Source organism: Dermacentor silvarum, chromosome 1, assembly GCF_013339745.2.
Source record: "Dermacentor silvarum isolate Dsil-2018 chromosome 1, BIME_Dsil_1.4, whole genome shotgun sequence".
NCBI classification, from domain to species: domain Eukaryota; kingdom Metazoa; phylum Arthropoda; class Arachnida; order Ixodida; family Ixodidae; genus Dermacentor; species Dermacentor silvarum.
The window spans coordinates 182,552,728-182,571,550 of NC_051154.1; the positions used below are offsets into that span (position 1 = coordinate 182,552,728).

General features: G+C 41.7%; 1 protein-coding gene across 1 annotated transcript in view; it reads right to left on the reverse strand.

Moving 5' to 3' along the window:
- Positions 1-18,823, reverse strand: part of LOC119436498 (disks large homolog 5-like) — a 123,146-nt gene that overhangs the window by 38,095 nt on the left and 66,228 nt on the right. The window contains exon 18 of the mRNA XM_037703358.2: positions 17,579-17,759. Coding sequence (XP_037559286.1) covers positions 17,579-17,759 — 181 coding nt within the window. The remainder of the gene's footprint in view (positions 1-17,578; positions 17,760-18,823) is intronic.

Here is an 18,823-nt window from a genome sequence, read left to right on the forward strand (position 1 = left end):
AAGTAATTAATGTTACATACATGCCTGGGTATGCAGTGCAGTAGGCACGGTGAAAGAACAAGTGTGCTCAGGACAGAGTATCGAATTTTAAATGATGCTTAATGTTTGCTATGACAGAATATATATATGCAAGACGTCGAACCGCAGACGAGAAAACGGGACACCAAAAAGAAGACAAGTTCACTTAAGTGTGGGCATGAGCAATGCACATTCAACCAGCTTGCATTAGTGATATTGGTGACAGAGAAGCACATCCTTTGCTGACAGAGACAACGAGGACATGCTAATCACCTAGTATTTTGGTCTCACTGGCTGCTATTACTCATATGTCAACCTGCCTTACTTCTGCAAAGCACTCAACATTTTTCAATGTGCTGTTGCTATCCACAATCCCTACATGTGCGGTAATGTGACCAGAATTAACTTGTAATAATATTGTTTGAAAAGCTCATTCAGGCATCTGCCTGCATAACCTACACAGGTCCTACCGCAGGCAGGAAGTGCAGCGCTTACTACTTGCACTAAACAGGTCACAAAGGCTAGATGGTGTTGCTTTGTGAATATACGAGCACCTTTCTAGTGTACATTCACAGATTTACAAAGCATTGAAGGTCATTCTGGAGCTGAAAAGGCAATGTGGGTGCTCAATATTTTCCCATTTCCTTTAGGACTGCAGAAGATAGTGCCAACCTTTCCTTTCTCATAACGAACCACTTAGTAGTAGTAGTGTGAAATGCTGTATGAATCCACCATAAGTGACACTTTGCTTCTCACACTATGTGATATATCAGGTGCCTAATAACCCAATTTCTTTGTATCACTTTCACCTTTCAACCACAGCATGGAGCACCTCTAGCAGGTAGCTAGAGTAATTGTGAAACAATAACTGATAGTTGATAGTCAGTGCTTTGTAGTGTGCAAACTTGTTCTTTCATCTTCTCTACTGCAGTGTATGGTTCCTTTTATTCTACAGACACACCTGACTAAAACACAGCTCACAAGTATAGAGTACTCACATTACTGTTCCCATTTTGAAAGAATACTACACCACAAGGTATCATGCACAAGTTTGCTCCTATGAATTAAAAGAACACGCCTTTATGACCTAAACAGTACGAACATGCAGAGCTTTATTTAAAAAAAAAAAAAAAAAGCATCTGCATGGACACTACCCAATCTCTGGAATGCTTACTGGGTCTCTTTCATGTTTTCCTAGCTCAGTTTTACAGCAAGAAGTCAACCGACTTACTATTTTATTACACACCCATATTTTGTAAATCTAAAGCAATGCCTGTAAGTTTCCGACATCGATAAATATGTTGATTTAATGAACCCTATTGGAAATTGTTACCGCGTTTTTCCACAACCAGAAATCGTATAATTATATTGCCAGAATGAAAAGTAGGTGCCTCCTAATGAACACCAAGTGAATGCGCACATAAGGGTTAAGAAACACAGCTCTGAAAATTGTCAGCATACAAGCACCAACAGCAATAAAAGTAAAGGCCAGACAGATGCAAACAGAGAGCAAAGGAAAACTGCTGCAACTGTCACATCACATCACTTGACAAAAGTCACATGACTGTTTCCATAACACATCCAAACTAAAAAGCAATCTAAAAACAACAGGCAACCATATCATTTTGAGACAGCAACAAGTGAAGGTAAGGCCAAATCAAAACCACAATGAGAAAATAATACACAGGACAAGAGAAATACAATGAATTAACCCCAAAAAGGATTCCAGAGAGAATGCAAGCAGCAAGCTCAATGAATTGTATAGCTACACAAGCACTAGAACAAAGCATTCCAGTCCAGCAGGTCATAAATGCTTACCAATAAAAAAGTCCGTCCTAAATTCAGTAACAAGTAACACCGTCAAGTTATTAATGTCTTCACCATAGTAAAAACTCGTGAAACTGCAAATATACAACATTAACATCCAGTTACAACCACCATGTCCTCGTGAGCCACCAGTATCGAGGCTAAAAGATGGCATCCTAAACGCCTACTGACCAGAGTAATGAAAAAAATATCAGCTAAGTTACTGTATTGCCAGTTGTCCATATTAGCTGTGCAATCAAAAGTCCATACAAAATGGGGCTGCCACCCGCCAAAAAAAGGCGCCAAAAAATCACTATACAGAAATATGACAGCTGTTTATAAAACAGCTAAAAAAAAAAAAAAAGGGAATCAGATGAAATTCAATATTAGCAGGCATAGAACAATGAGTAAGCCAACGCTCACCTTGATGAAAATCAAATGGAAGTTCCTCAAAAAAGTTGACAGGTTTGGATTATCAATAAGAGAGAAAAAGAGAAGTTCAATAGTGAGAAGGCTGCAAAACACCCCACAAAATTGCTGACAATACAAAATAACTGTAGATTATCTGGGCTGTGAGGATAAAAACAGCTGCATCCAATAAAAATGGAACAGATGTCTCAGAGCCCAGCATCAGTTATTTCGAAAGCTGTCAACTTAAAAAAAGAAAGCAGGTACTAAATGACAACATTCCACTGACTGGTGCCTTGAACTTAATGCTTGTAATAGTTTCTTGTAAGAACCTTTTTTCAATGAGCTATCTTTGTTGGTATCTGTTCAGAAACATATAAAAAAAAAGTGAAGGAGCAGCACCTAGTAAGTCAGCTCTTGTAAAATGGTGAATTACCATACCAATTACCATACTGCTCATTCCTGTTAGAAACCCAACAAGGAGAGGCAACCTATAATCACCAAGTTAGAACCATGCATTCCATTACAGCAATCAACAAAACTGACCCTCCTCTCAAATCTGACAAAGCAAGGACGGCGCCTGACACTGGAAAGCAAAACTAAGAACTAGCCGACTTTAAAATATATGTCTGGTCGTGCAATTAACATTACATACAAAAAGTGAGAGCATATGCATAAGTGCAGGCCAAATATGCTACAAAGTGCAAGTGGCAACACAACTATTTCTATAAAATTAATCAACTACAGTTAAACCTGCTTACAACGAACCTTCATATAACGAATTCCTGGATATAACAATGTTTTTCTATTACCCGCTGTTACTCCATAGAAGCACATGTATTTGAGACCTCTACATAACGAAGTGGCAGCAGGACCCCCTTGAAATAACGAATTTTCCCCGCCTACAACCTAGAGATTTCGCCCCAAATTTTGTCATTTTTGCGCGAGCAGCAACCGGAAGCACCTTCTCGCCGCGACGGAATGCGAAGTGGCGGCCTCGCGCCTGACGCGCTCGAATTCACGGCGACTGCGAGGCGAGAGTGAGCGCACGTGTGCGAGCATGCGCAAGGCGGGCCTGCATCTCTCGACCCGGCGATCTTGCCACCGCGGGCATGACCTTTCCCCCTGCCTTCATTCAAACCTGATCCCGCCGCTTGCTGCAGCTGGCCTAGCCCGCCAAGCTGGCACTCTCCTTTTCCTGTTGATGTTGCCGATTTTGTGCCTGTGCGTGTAGAACAAAAAAAAAATAGTACGCACTAACCGTTTGGTGGGCAATGAGCGACTACGGCTTAAGAGGTCAGCCAATGCATGGGGTTCAATGGGGGCTGGGTGGGAGAATATTCGCGACTACGTTTAAACCGCAATTACGCATTAAGCGGGTATGTATTAACGAGGTTTGACTGTACTATCCTTACTTCGTATAGCTGTCTGCTGATTTGCTGTCGCAATCGATGCATCGCCTTTCGGGCGAAACTGGGACTTTTTTGTTCATCGCAACTTTAGTGTATTGGGAGTAAATCTTGAGCGATAGTACATACAGTAAGCGTTTCTTTTTCAAATTTTCGTGCCAAACCTGCACATAACAAAATCCTCTTTATAACAAAGTTTTCCGGCAATTTGTCAATTTCGTTATATCTAGGTTTAACTGTATATGGTACAAAAGTAAGGCATGCTATTTAGTCACGGGAACAACAAAAAGTATTTCATGAGTTCTGCTATCCTGTGCTAGCTAGTTATGCTGACCAGACACGTTATAAATGTACAATTATTATTTGACATCTTAAAGAGTCATCAACAACTATGTATGAAGGATTTTTTGTGTTACAAATGGTCTAAAAACTTCAGTGATTCCCAGCAGAGTGATGGGCAAGAGCCATGACAAACATGTTTCATGTTTCCAAAGGAGAAGGAGGAGCAGGCAATTGACTGACTGTTTCAGCAAAACAACAGTCTTTCACTTGCCATCTACGTTGCAAATATTTTGAGGTACTATCAAGCTAAGATAAGAGGATGCTGTATTTTTCCCACAATGTCTGCACCACTTTCATTATGCTGCAAAATTCACTTTTGCATATAGTTCAAAACAGCATGCATCATTGTTCCTTGATGACGCTTAGTGGTAGCTATTCCATGACGACAGCTGGTTTCATTGGAGGGCTCAGGGCATAAAGTGTGAAAAGCCTATTGGCTTCTGCTTACAACTTAGCAAAAGGTTTGCCTCCAGACAAGGCAATATTACACTCTTGAATTCATTTTAAGTTTCGGCTTCAGGCCTACTAAAGCATCAATGTGCACAAGCAGATTAAATGGACTATAACCACAAAAACAAAGTCAGTCTAGATTTGTAGAATACCCTATAAGGATAACAGATATACCGCTCTTGACAGCAAGAGAGCTGTGATAAGCAATATGAGCATCAAGTACAGCTGCAGACCACTAACTTTTCTCAGCACTAAATGGCAATGACAAAATGACAGCATTGAAGCAGACTGGCTGAGGCTTACAAAATAAACAAAATTCAAGATATGCAACAAGAAGCTTATTAAACAATAGCAGTGCCAAAAAAAAGAAGAAAAAAACTTGGTGCATACAAAACACAAAAAACACAAATTAGTGCAGAAAATTGTGTTGCAAGTGGCTGGTATGGTTTCACTTTTGGTCATGTGCATACATTCACTAGGTTCCTAACATAACGGTGTTCCATGAGGTTGTTTATCCATCAAAGCATCTGTTGTTGTGGATAAGTTGCATAAGGTTGACCTCTGCATAGCGAAGGCACACAGCAGAACTCCTATTGTGATGCATTGCACAGTGCTCGCTATGCCACGCAAATGTTACAAATGTGCTGGATGTGAATCCAAAACATGAATCCAAAACAACTTAACAAGACCCAACAGACCAAAACATGGACGAGCACACAAAGGAATCTGCACTTGTCATGGGCCGGTATTTTGTAGCGATGCGTTATGCTTTATTCTATATTAGTCTTATTATCCACCGCTCACGGCTGGCTGATCCCGTTGATATTGTGAGCAGGCCGTCACTCTGACCAATGACCAAACGCGAAAAGGCATCAGCATTGGAAAGGCATCGCTACAAAATACCGGCCATGGTTAGAATAATGTCTTCAAGAGCTAGTGCCAATACATCTCCACAGACTATAAAAAAGTTGTTTGTAAGCTGATGTTTTCTTTGGCAAACTTAAGCAATGCTACATGAGTGACAGCAATCAGAACATTGAATATAGGCAACATTCACCAATTGTTCAGTGTTTCTATGCTCCACAGAGAAAATACATTCATGCTACACTGTTCTAATTTCTTACTGTGCTAGCTGAGTAACTGATCCGGAGCAGGAACATGAGTGAACACAGCATCCTCAGCTGACAGCAGTTTTTTTTTTTTTTTTCCTCTCCAGTAGCAGTAGCTGTGCTAACTAGCTGCAGCATCCTACTTCTAGAATAATATGACATTGCATGACATTCTGTAATTCAGCAGATATGATGGCACAAACTTCAAAAAGAAATGGTTTAATTAAGTTTTCTTTTTGGAAATGAGTGTACCATTTTGTGGCAAACAAATATGGATAGATATATCTAGTTTCGTAGAAGGCATATGTACTGAGTAGTGTTATATAGTTCCCTTAATATATCCAAAACATAAGCAAACGTAGAACACAAAACGCAAAATATAAAGGGTACAAGAAGCAGTTACAACAACTGAATGGACTGAATAAATGATGTTGTCATTGAAAACATGGAATGACTAAAATTAAAATGCAAGCATGGCAAGACGAAAGACAATGCTGTGCTTTCCAAAAATTGCTCAGCACACACACACACACACACACACACACAAAAAACAGCATGTGCTTCACCATTACTAAACATACAAACAGAACAGAACTAGACACAGGAGTACATATACAGTAAAACCTTGTTAATTTGGATTTCACGGGACCGACAAAAATGTCCGAATTAACCGAATGTCCAATTATCGAGGGTATCCAGAAAACAATCAGCAAATGCTTACTACGTCAACATGCTTTTATTTAGTGAAAGAATGAGCAAATCCTGTTGCTATTTTGCACAAAAGCAGTGTGGAAGCTTTAATTCTCGTCATCTCATGACTTATGGGCTCTCGTAGCGGCTATCGAGGCCTCACGACTTCCTTCGCAGCACGGCCGGGGCGCACGGCTTCATTCGCGACACGCTTTGCACTACTGCGCTATTTTTTCGCCCCTGAACTGATCGCCAATAGATCGTCTGTCCATCACAATGTAGTAGGTGCTCTTCATCCTTGACAGCTTTGCACCGAGTCAAAACGAAACTGTTTGCCGCAACCGCTGCGGAGGAAACCGCGTCCGCTGTCGACGCAATTATGAACAGCGACTTTGCGGTGCTGAAGGCACACGGCCGACGAATGCACCGAGCTGGAACCAAACTGTTGTTCGTTGCAACAACTGTGAAGGAAACCGCGGTCGATATCGACGCGATTATGAATGGCGAGTACGGAGCTTTTTAAGGCACGCGGCCGACACGCGTACCGAGTCAAAACGAAACTACTGTTTGCCGCAACCGCTGTGGAAGAAACTGCGACCGTTATCGATGCGATCATGGATGGCGCTTACGCACTTATGAAAGCACGTGGCCAACGCGGTGGTAAACGCAAGAATAAAGGCTTTAATTTCACAAATAGGCATGAAGCGTTCCGGCATTGCTGTCATTCACGTATGATTTCCACTAATGACTATGGCGATGCGGACTCCAGTGCTTCATTTCGGTTGGATGCTTGCACCGTTTTTGCTCTTTTGCGTCACACATTTGCAGCGCATCTCATTCGCCGAGCTACGAAAGTTGTGCAAATTAACCGATGTGCGGCCAAATACGTTCAAATTAACGAGAGTTTGATTGCATTGAATAATGCATACACCAGCCAAGACCAGAGGACGAGTTCGAATGATCCGATTTTCCGAATTAACAAGGGTCGAATTAACGAGGTTTTACTGTACATGCACACACACAAAGAAAGGAAGCATGTAAACAAATGGTAGCACTGTCCTGATGGCGCACAAGTTATTTTGTATGCCAGCTGCAGTAGACCGTGACGAGCGAGCAAAGCATGTGCAAAAGCATGTGTACTTTAACTAAACAAACCTCTTGTCGCGAACATTCAACGAAATCATGCAAATTACTGCTGTAATTGTGTTCAAGAAACCCCTAGGTGTAAAAGCCGTCCCAAATTACAAACTTTACCGTGAAACATTAGCCAACATTGTATAATCAGGAGTATATTTATTCTATTTCCACAAGTCACTGTGCTTTTTTTTTAATGCTATTGCTTTGTAACCACTCCCTACTTATGCCATATAAAACATATATAGTATATTGCTATATATAAATAAACATGATTTTTACTGTCATGTCTCAGTAATAACAGAAAGTGAGAGTGCTGGTGCCACACTTTATTTAGCAAGAGCTATGCCTGGCTGTGTTTATTGTTTAAAGCTCTTTCTCTCATTTAAAGGGGCCCCAAAACACTCACAGGAATATAGGTCAATATTTTTTCCAAAAGAACAGTTAAAGTCACCCCTCGTCTTATATAGCAGTATTTAATAAATTGTGAGCCATCGCACATGGAAGCTCGAGAACAAATTAAGAACCGCACAAAGAGCGATGGAATGAAACATGTTAGGCTTAACGTTAAGAGACAGGAAGAGAGCAGTGTGGATTAGAGAGCAAACGGGGATAACCGATATTCTGATTGACATTAAGAGAAAAAAGTGGAGCTGGGCAGGCCATGTAATGCTTATGATGGATAACCGGTGGACCATTAGGGTTACAGAATGGATACCAAGGGAAGGGAAGCGCAGTCGAGGACGGCAGAAAACTAGGTGGGGTGATGAAGTTCGGAAATTTGCAGGGGCAAGTTGGAATCAGCTAGCACAATACAGAGGTAATCGGAGATCGCAGGGAGAGGCCTTCGTCCTGCAGTGGACATAAATATAGGCTGATGATGATGATGATTAGCTGTCATCTGGCCAAGTTAAGGTCAGGGGTCGACCTATATTCCAGGACAACCTATATTTCCGTGTATACGGTAGTTATAGAATGACCTCACAAATAAAGGACATCGCCTCAAGAATCTGCTTACAAAAAAGTTTTCTAATGCTTTAAGTATAAGCAGAGTTAACAGTAGTTATCACACCGATGCGTGTGGTTTTCTCTTTCCTTTCGTCTCCACTAGCGCGCTGGAAGCAACACAGGAGGGATGGCAAGGGGACAACACTTCACCTAAGTTTTTTTTCCACTCCCCTCCTTTATGTTGCTACTTCGGGTTCAGGCGATTGCGGCGCTCTCTCGATGCAAAATGGGCACTTGGGTGCCTTACAGAGACCAATCAGCGCACGCAGTTGTCTGATTGACCCGCCGATGAAAGCTATCTTTGCTACGCTGCACACCGATGTGATCTTGGAGGCCACACTCAGCAGATGCAGCTACGCGCAACTTGCATATGTAACTGTAAGTGCAAAGATGGAAATACTTTTTTGATCTTTTTGAGATTGCAGACGTGTACTTTTCATTTATATAATTTCATTATACAATGAGAAAGTTCTCATGACCACGAAATCAGCCAATAACTGTTGGTGGGCTTGGCTGCTTGCGATGTAGCTGCATGACAACATTGAAAAGGGGTGAGTAAGTGACTTTTCACTGTTTTTGACACAAAATTATAAATTCCCTGCTCCATGCAGTGCAATAAGATTTGACTCACATGTTCACAAGAGCCTTGTCCATAAATCGGCAATGTCTTCTTATTATGTTCAAAAAGTGCTTCAGGGTCCCTTTAAACAAGTAGGGGTGGGTCTTGACGTAGCAATTTGTAGCAGCCTGATTAACTGCAGCTCCATTTCCCCTTACAACATGTGTTGAATTTCGATGGCACTCAGGTAAAATGCACGAATTTAACCAAAAATAGGCTTTTCAATACTTGGTTGTGCATCCAAGTGCCCTTGGGAGTGAGCCTTTAAAGCTTTGGCATTATGAGTGTGCATGAAAAAGTTCACTGCTTAAAGAGAAAAAGCTCTTTCAGTAATGAAATTGCTGAAACAGCTTTTAGAGGAATTTTTGTAGCAGAAATATCTTGGTTTTGGAACAGAATATTTTGAATTTTGAGTAGGTTAATGGGTGGAAAAGAAAATTTTAGAAGTGGCAAATTTACAATTTGGAGCAGCTATTTGGAAAACACCCCATATCTGAAGCAGCTAATGAACTACATTATTGCAATTTTTACACTAGTCTTCCCTTTTAGGTTTAACTTCTGCTATGTTTTCAAAAAGGACCTTACAGTTGTTATAGAACCAACTTCAGAGGGCACAAAAAAACTGCTACCTTCCAGTTTCTAGTGTTCATGAGATGCACAGTGAAGTTCCTATAATTCCAACTCCCATAGCTCTAACTAATGGATAACTCTGACTGCTTTTTGGGTCCCATCACAGCAGCGAACATTTAAATGGAGAAAAGCTCTTGGTGTTCAAGCGCATGAAAGTGCGAGATGGTTATTTCATATGAAATTCCTGTCCCCGCCTGCTGCACATAAACAGAAATTCTAGTTGAATGCTAAAGTACAAGTAATTCATCCCCCCCCCCCCCCTTCTATTTCCGTGCCATGCTCGGGCTACTCTGGAGCAAGCTAGAGGGATTTCCAAGTGCTGCGTGCCAGCGGAGGCCACGTGACGTCAGTGGAGTAGCGGACCTGCAACTCCATTTGCATTTGGCTACAGATCGTTACTTTCAATGCTGCAGGCATTCTTCCAATAATTCAAACCACCATTTGTATAAAAATGTTTTGTAAACAAACATTTTCAACGAATAATGATTTTGTGAATTTATAAGTGTGCTGTTCTCTCATAATTGCCGCTCACTGAAGCGCTCAAGTGCTTCAGCATTCACAGCGTGACTGACTGACTGGGTGCGCTTGCCACTGTAGCGAATCCTCTTATTGGCATCGCCGACACGCGTCTTACTAACCCCGGCAGACATAGACAGTGAGAGTTCTTTCGTGCCTATCAGTCTCAATCAGCACAAGCATACCCTATGCACTTTGCTCCTTTCCATTTGTGTTCCCATGTTTTTGGCATGATCCCAAGATTTGGTGCATTGTGTGCGAGAAGCAAAAGCTGCGCTCGCATGCCAGAGAGATCTGCACAATCATCCAATTTCTTTAAGCACATCCCACTGTGCCGCTTCCAAGGTGATGACAAAAGAAGGAAAGGGGGGGGGGGGGGCGGTGAGCGTTTGGCCTTCGGTGCACCAGCGTCTCAGACTCCCGCCTCAGGCCGCATTTATTGGTAGAGCTACTTATGCATGAAAGGAGTACTTACATACTTTCAAAGTTGTAGAAACTCTACTACAAGCTTCTCATAGGTAAGAGGATGACAATTAACATGTATAAAGACTTGGAAACACTTACTAGATACTTTATTTGATACCAAAGTTAATCTCGAAATAATACTAGTGCAAACACTCATGGCAAATTGATATTTTCTGCAAAAGTTAATGAATATAAAGCTTCGATCATGGGGCATGGGTGCTGCACTCGCTTGTTGTCATCTGCTACAGGTATTGTGTACTGGGTACCATCATGTGACTGCTTAAGCTATCAATAATCATATGCAGGTCATTAGGTTGGCATGGGGACCAAATGCCAGCTAGTTTGCATATGGATAGAAAAAAAGTGCAGCTACGGAAGACTGCTCAATAGAGGCATAATCATTCATTTCATGCATACTTAACGCCGTCCCTGCAGATACTAGTTGACATGTAATGATGTGATGACAGTAGGGCACAACTGCTCTGGCAGAGTCAACACATGTATTTATGTCAGTTTTTAAGCCATTCCCATGTTGATGACGATGCTATGTACAATGAATGCCACAAACAATATGGTGCACTTTTGCTTTACTATTACGCTGTAATGCTTTCGGAGCACACACCCCGTAGCTAGATTTATTTGTTATAACCAATAACCCAGCATGGGAACATTGTGGCTTATTTTGCCATAGAACATATACAAAAGTTGACGGTGCATCAGCTGCTCATTGTTATATCTGACATATATTGTTAAAACCAGCATCGTTATACGTGGGTTCAACTGTATACATACCCCCATCACCTCGCAGTGTCTTCAAAATGACACTAAAGAGAAACATTAAATCAGTTTATACTGATAAAATATTACTTCAAAAGTCTATGTTTGTTAATTCTATGTAAATCTATTGATTATTACAAGATATAATGAAGGTCAAGCTCCATTTTTAAATTTTGCGCCATGACCCCAGTGCCGGTACGTCAGTGTGATGTCGCGGATTTCAAAATATTTCGTATTTGGGCCATTGTGACTCAGTACATGTCCTTGAAACTTGCTAAGTTCAGTCTGTCGCACATTTAGAATATGGTCCACCTTTACTAATAACAAATGAACTAGGCCCGAGTGGACGCCATCATAATGCATGACATCACAGCAAGCTGGTGCAGGAACTTCCAAGGCAGTCGCGCCTCCCGTCTTTCGCCTTTGAGTCTTTCCTGGCTTACCAAGCCCCTCTCACAGCAAAAGTGGCTTTTTTTGTATATATTGTAAAAGGGTAATTTACTAATACAGCTTACATAAGTTTTCTCTTTGGTGTCCCTTGATTCTGTTCACCCGATTTTATCTTCCTGCTACCAGTGTGCATCCAGATCCGACTGACCAACCAAATAAACAACTCATCAATTTTGTATTCTTCCCATTTTAAGTGCCCCATATATAGGTGTCATGGAATCGACATTGTGTTTCTTTGACAGAGAGCCATTATTCATGTAGCATAATGTCTATGTTTCTGTGCTATGTATTCTGAAAAGCTTTAACTTGCAAGAGTATGTACTAGCTTTATGTGCAGCCACTGTCTTAGTAGAAATCTTCATTGCAAATTATGATTTAACACTTTTTGCACACCTGGCTGGTCCATTCTCAGTATCCCCTAGCACAACTCGTCAAATGAGACTACTGAAATACTGCAATGAGCAAGGTCATAGCTTCACACAGCCTGGTAACTCATATGGATCATTCTGGACAATATTTTTTACCCACTTTTTATATGGCTAGCGAATTATAGCCATCACCTACGATGGCACCAGACATGCACCGGAAGCTGCTGCAAAGTGATTCAGGCCATCTTGACATGACAGGTGAAGCAGCCAGCTCTATTACTACATCTGCTGCACTGAGTCTGCACTGCTGAGCCTTGATGAAGCCACTACAAGCCAACCACTCTCACCGTGACCTCCACACATGAGCACCAAACATACACATAAACATACACAATCATCTGCATGAAGACCACACCCACAGTGTGTTGCTACAGCTGCTGAATACAATAAAATCAGGCAGCTGCACTACATTTTGCACATTTATATGCATATGCAAAAGAAATAAAGCCTAACCACTGATCATTCCCAACAGCAAAAATGTGGTTGCTGAAAGAATAGAGTGCCATCAGCTTAGTCAACCTCCAAGTCGTGCATATATATATATATATACAAAGAGCCAACCATGAACACATCACCACCCAGCATTTTACCACGACGATTTACAGTAACCAAAGTCAGAGGCATAGTGAATCACGCTGAGAAATGGTATTTTAAATTTAGCACAAAAAAAATTAATTTGCTGTTACGGAGACTAGCAACAACAGTTAGAACATAGGTAAGGCTCAGAATTTTCGGTTTTTGTCTTCTCATAATTTGGCATACTTTTTCTTTTTCAATTAAGACCAAAAACACTGAACCCTAAACATAGGAGACAAAAACAATTAAACGAGGGCAACACAGACCAATGGTAAAAATAATTTTCCACCCTGACTGTCTTTTATGAACACCAGCTAACACCAGCTACAGCTGGTGTTCGTCCAGTCAAACCTCGTCATAACAAGTTGCATCTGACACGAATCAAATACGATAATTTGTTATATCTGTGTTTGTCATGTTGAGGTTTAGCAGTAGTATCCCCCTTCCTATGGCTTAAGCTAGAGCTGCCTCTTACTGTCAGCTTGTGGACTAAGGGATGCGGTTCCACTCAGCTGATTTCCAACCCTACATCACCAACAGGCACTCTGAACTATGGATCATTCCTTTTTGAACTTCCTTGCTGAGAGTGTTACCCAATGTGCTACACTCACACAACATCATTAGTACTAGGTTTAGGAATAATATAAACACAGATACAAAAATAAACTTTAGAACAGTAATGTTTGCATTCACCACTTTTTCAAATGGGTTGCAAATTATGTCATTATCATCAGTGCTGTCAATGTGAGTGAAAATGACTAATTGACAGTTTGAACACACACAGAACTTTGAATGAAATGCGTTAACTTAAGGCCAACTCCAATTCAAAAACATATGAGATGCATAAATACTCTCACACAACTGCCGAGTTAAAGGGTCCCTGAAACGGTTTAGACAAATTTTCTAGACACGTAGGATACAGCTAAAGTAAAACATTCATGGCACAATTTAAGTGAAACATCTCATATTAAGAGAGCTATGGACGATTACAAGTTACCCTCCTCCCTAGCCATGTTTTTTCTCAACTCATGCGCCAAGTCATCGGGGCTAAGCTTCGCCTTCACAGCTTCTGCGTCATAATGTGACGTCGTGTCATCTACTTCCGGTTGTCTTGGCACGCGAAGCCTTTCCAACCTCTCCGCTAGCCACCTGGCCGTTGATCCCCAGCAAGAGCTATTCAAGCAGCGTGCGTTGCGAGCGTTCTGTCGCAGCGCCGAGCATGTCTGGTATTCCGCAACCGCATGCGAGCTGTGATGAAGGGGCTTTAGCGTAAACGGGAGGAGCCTGAGCGGCCTGCACGGTGCAGCCACCTGGTGCTGCAAAGCTTAACCAGCCAAACACAGAGCTAATTATGTCATTTAAACACTTAAAAAGAGAACGTGTTCACGATTACACTCCTACCAAAAATTTACCCCAGCAGCAATATAGAATACACCTGGTTACTGCTATATTAGCTCTGTGTTTGTCTGGTTGAGTTTTGTGCCACCAGGTGGCTGCACCGTGCAGGCCAGTCACGTTTGCACCTCCTCTCATCCGCTAAAACGATTAGCTTACTTGCGCTTGCGTTTACCCGAATACTGGACATGCTAAAACTCACTATTGTGGTAGTAATTTTCCGGCGTGAAGTGACGGCCGCAAACGCGTAGACGCTGGGCTGATTGCATACCGACAGCCCGATGCGCTGCAGCCACTCCGCTCGCATGTTGCCTTGCAGAGGGACACGATGTTGCAGCTTGACATGTCGCAGATCATTAGATTTGCAGCCCACAACGTAACAAGGGCGATCCATGGTGCTCGTAAAAAGAACGCTCGAGACCAACACTGACTGCCCAGCTCGCATCAACATGGAGAATGTTGTAACAAAAGCAGACGACACTTGTGCCGGTAAGTGCTTGAGTGTGATAAATTGTTGTGAATTTTCTTTCTGATGCCTTTTTTTTATACAAAGAAATTAACCAACATTCCAACTATTACGAACAACATTTGTTCAAAATTAAACTTGGAAAAATTATCAATGACCCAACCTGAGTATGGGTAGCCAATCTGATAGCTTGCCCAACTGACATCAATTGGACTAACCACGTCAATTGTGAGGGGGCAGCTGAAAAACTAGCTGTATTTTTAAAACCTTATAATAAATGGCACATTTAACGTGGAATGCTTAAACTAGAGCACTGCACGGGCCGATTTTTGCGGCCCGGGCCCGGCCCGGGCCCGTTTTCACATTGGGCGGCCCGCCCGAGCCCGATCAAAACTTTTATGGCGAGACCCGGGCCCGGCCCGGGCCCGGAAATAATCTACGTTACCCGCCCGGCCCGGCCCGCCACCCCTTTACCTTAAGCCCGAGCCCGGCCCGAGCCCGACTCGAAACCGGCCCGAACCCTAGACCGAGACCGAAAAGTACATGTTTTTCAGAGTTGAGAAGCCCGAGAATACCTCGCAGAAAGCCCGAGCCCGGCCCGGGCCCGAGTCAAAAAGCACACGCCGTGCCCGAGCCCGGCCCGAGCCCGTGAAAAAACTCCCCTACCCGGCCCGGCCCGGCCCGTGGGCCGGGCCGGGCCCGGGCTTTCGGGTAAGCCCGAGCCCGTGCAGTGCTCTAGCTTAAACACATCACTTAATGATCAGAAGGACCTACTCTAACGACTCAGTACATTTGTACAAAATCGTCAAAATCATTTCAGGGTCCCTTTAACGAGTTATAAACTCAATGTTTCGATTTTAGTGATTTTTCTTACTTTTGGTAAGTTCTTTAAAAGAACTAAAACTTTAAATTCTTTAAAACAATAATTTGCTACGAAGATACAAATACGCTGGTACTTCTGTAAGAGGGCTGCTAACCTACAGCTGATCTTATCTACACTGATGCTTCTTTCTTGTTTGTTTTTGGATATTTCTTTTCTTTTTTGAAAGTGTGGTGCATGTTGGTTGACTAAGCCTGTTTCCATTCTTTTGAGCAAGCCTTCACTTACAGCAATTGTTACAACAGGAAGGATACTGAAACCTTAAAGGGGTACTGCAAATATTTTCGACTATTAATTTACTTGCATTAAATGAAGGTCCTAGACACCTAAACCCTAGAAAAAATAGTGACAAGCCTCAGGGTGCCATAAATAATTAGTGAAAAGATAATATCTTTTCTACAGACAGTTTTGGTTTCATTTCCCAGGAGGATAGTGAGTCATAACATCATGACACAGTATGTGGTCGTGTGGGAGCAAGTCATTGCGGCAGTTTGACACTCGCTCCGACTCACTCGGTTATCCGCTATGTTGCTACATCGACCCTCACAATGAGTAGCAGCATACGAGGTGACCGAACGAGCCAGAGTGAGTTTCAAAACGTCGCTCCTGCTCCCACATACTGTGTCGCGACGTCGCGAAAAAATATCCCGCTGGAAACAAAAACAAAATTTGCTGTAGAAAAGCTGTTATATTAAATTATTAACAGCACTCTGAGGCTTGTCACAATTTTTTGAGGGTTTAGAGGTCTATGACTTTCATTTAACGCAAGAAATAAGTAGTCAAAAATATCATGACAAAGCCACGACATAGGGTAACTCAAATTTGGAAGCTACACGGTATCACACTATCCTAAAGTTCTGATCATATGCCTTCTATTTTTTCAGAAGAGGTTGATGAAGGTCTGGGATGAGAAGATGGATGACGGTGCTTATTATGCTAGATCAGCTGCCAAAACAAATGATTCAGGTGACAAACAACACCTTGGAAGAAGACACAAACATTGTTAATATTCCACATGCCTGCTCCAGCTGGCTGACATCTACAAACTGTGTAAATTTCAAATTTCAGTGGAGACTTCAGCACTTCAACGCTGCCCCCCTATCCCCTACTTCTCCAACTTTTGCTTGCTCAGAAGTCACACTAGCAATCATTGCAATTCCACTACTATTCCTCTAATTTTCCAAACTCCATTAATTCATTTTCAAGAACACCATATGCTTATACTTGTAAATAAAGCATTTACTTTCATTCATTCAGTCGAGTCTTTTAACATGCGAAAACATCACATCAAATCTCCAGACTGCATTGAGCTGGATTAAAAAAAAAAAAAAAAAAACTTGTTGTAAACTTCTCTCATAGTTATGTACAGAAATTTCAAGGTGAACTTCAAAGCAGCGTTGACAGTAATTCAGGGCAAAGATCAAAAGTTCTCAAAGCATGATAGCTGACAACAACAACTAAAAGCATAACAGGTTTAAGAGACAGTTTCTTGTTCGAAATAAGTTGTACTAGTAAGTGGAACAAGAAAATGCCTTGTAACCAGATTCAAACCTACTACTTCACATAGTGTTCAACTCGAGTCACATTCACTAAGTCAAAATTACTTGGAGATTGAGTTTAAGATAATAAAAGCATCCACTTTCCATCATAAGGTGCAGCTTTTGCAAAGCGGAGAAGTAGCACTGACTCTGCAACCAAACTGAGGATGCAAGGGTAACTTTGCTTGAGGCATTATTATTTGCAATAAGGCAAGTGTGGATCATGCCTTTTAAACTGAGCGATAGATTATAAGACATCTGAAAAATCAGTACGTGCCAGACTGTACGTACACTAGCCTGCATTGTACAGTAGACAAAATGCCTTAGTCTAAACAGCAGGTGCTAACTGTTCATCTGTATAAAAAAACTTTTATCCAAGCCTTTCATTTGTGCCATCCATGATAAAAATGCATAACATTGGAGAAGAAAATATGAACCATGATGCCCTTTGAATGAATGCTCACCTGACACAGGACTGCTTCTGTCGCGTCAGGGTGGATGTAGCTGAACTGGGGACATCATCATTTGAAATACGAATCAGGTCAGATCGTTTGGAATGGCGCATCTTGGGTGAAGCAGCAGGAGTGTCCACAGGTGAATTCTCTTCACTTGTGCTTATGTTGTCGGAAGCTACTTCCCGATACTCTGGAAAATCACAAGTCAGTATGTAATATCACCGAGGATTACAGCATACATACTGTAGTAGCTATGCTTATCCTAAAAGAACTTGGCTTAATATATTAATCATAGAACAGCTGTTTTAAATAAGACACTAAAGATTTATTATTTTATACAGGATGTATGAAATGTTTGGAAACAGCTCCATGGTGGGTTAAGAAAAGAAATTTGAGTTAAGACATGGAGACTACAATTTTTCTCCCATAGATATCAAGGCAATTAAAAATATTTCAACTGCTACCTTTATATCTAGTTTCCTTCCTTACCTGCAATACAAGCCCTTTGGTGCTTGACAACATCATTCATAAATGCACAGAACTACAATTGCACAATTTTAACTTAGGCTACCAAAAGGGAACCGATCGGCTACTCCACATTTCTGTGCGAAAAACTGCAGGTGTCCCTGTGCAAGTAACATTAACTAAATGCGGTCACTCAAAAGATTTTGTATGAATTAGGTGGCAACAATTAAGGCATTTAGTCAACAGATATTGAGTTGGTACATGAATTAAAGTGCTTTCTTCCTCCCCCCCCCCCCCCCCCCCTGGTTTAACTGTGATAGTGTAGATCGATAGTGTAGATATAGGCAGCATTGTGAGACAAGGAGGAGTATATGTAACACCTTTTGCTGTACGAGTATAAAGGGGATCTGCTATAGCAGAGGCTATAAGACAAATATGTACGGCATACAGGAAGGATGGCACTGCTAAGACGACAGCATGCAAATTCGTATTCATTGACAATTCAGGTATGAAAATTCAACATCTAGAACTCTCCGTGCTCTGCCCATCCATCACACTTTGCTGAGAAGTGCATGAAGAACCTCATCCACTTGTACTCTCGTCACAACACTTCTGAATTGGTTAAGGAGAGGAACACTGGTCATGCTACAGTTGGGCAGCCTCTTAAATGTATGAGAAAAATCCACAAGTTGGGATCTTGGGCACACAATACTCTTACCAAGGACAACTATAACCGGCATGTTTCTGTATATGGGTTTCAGTCAAAAGGAATGGCTTAGGCCTTAGGCC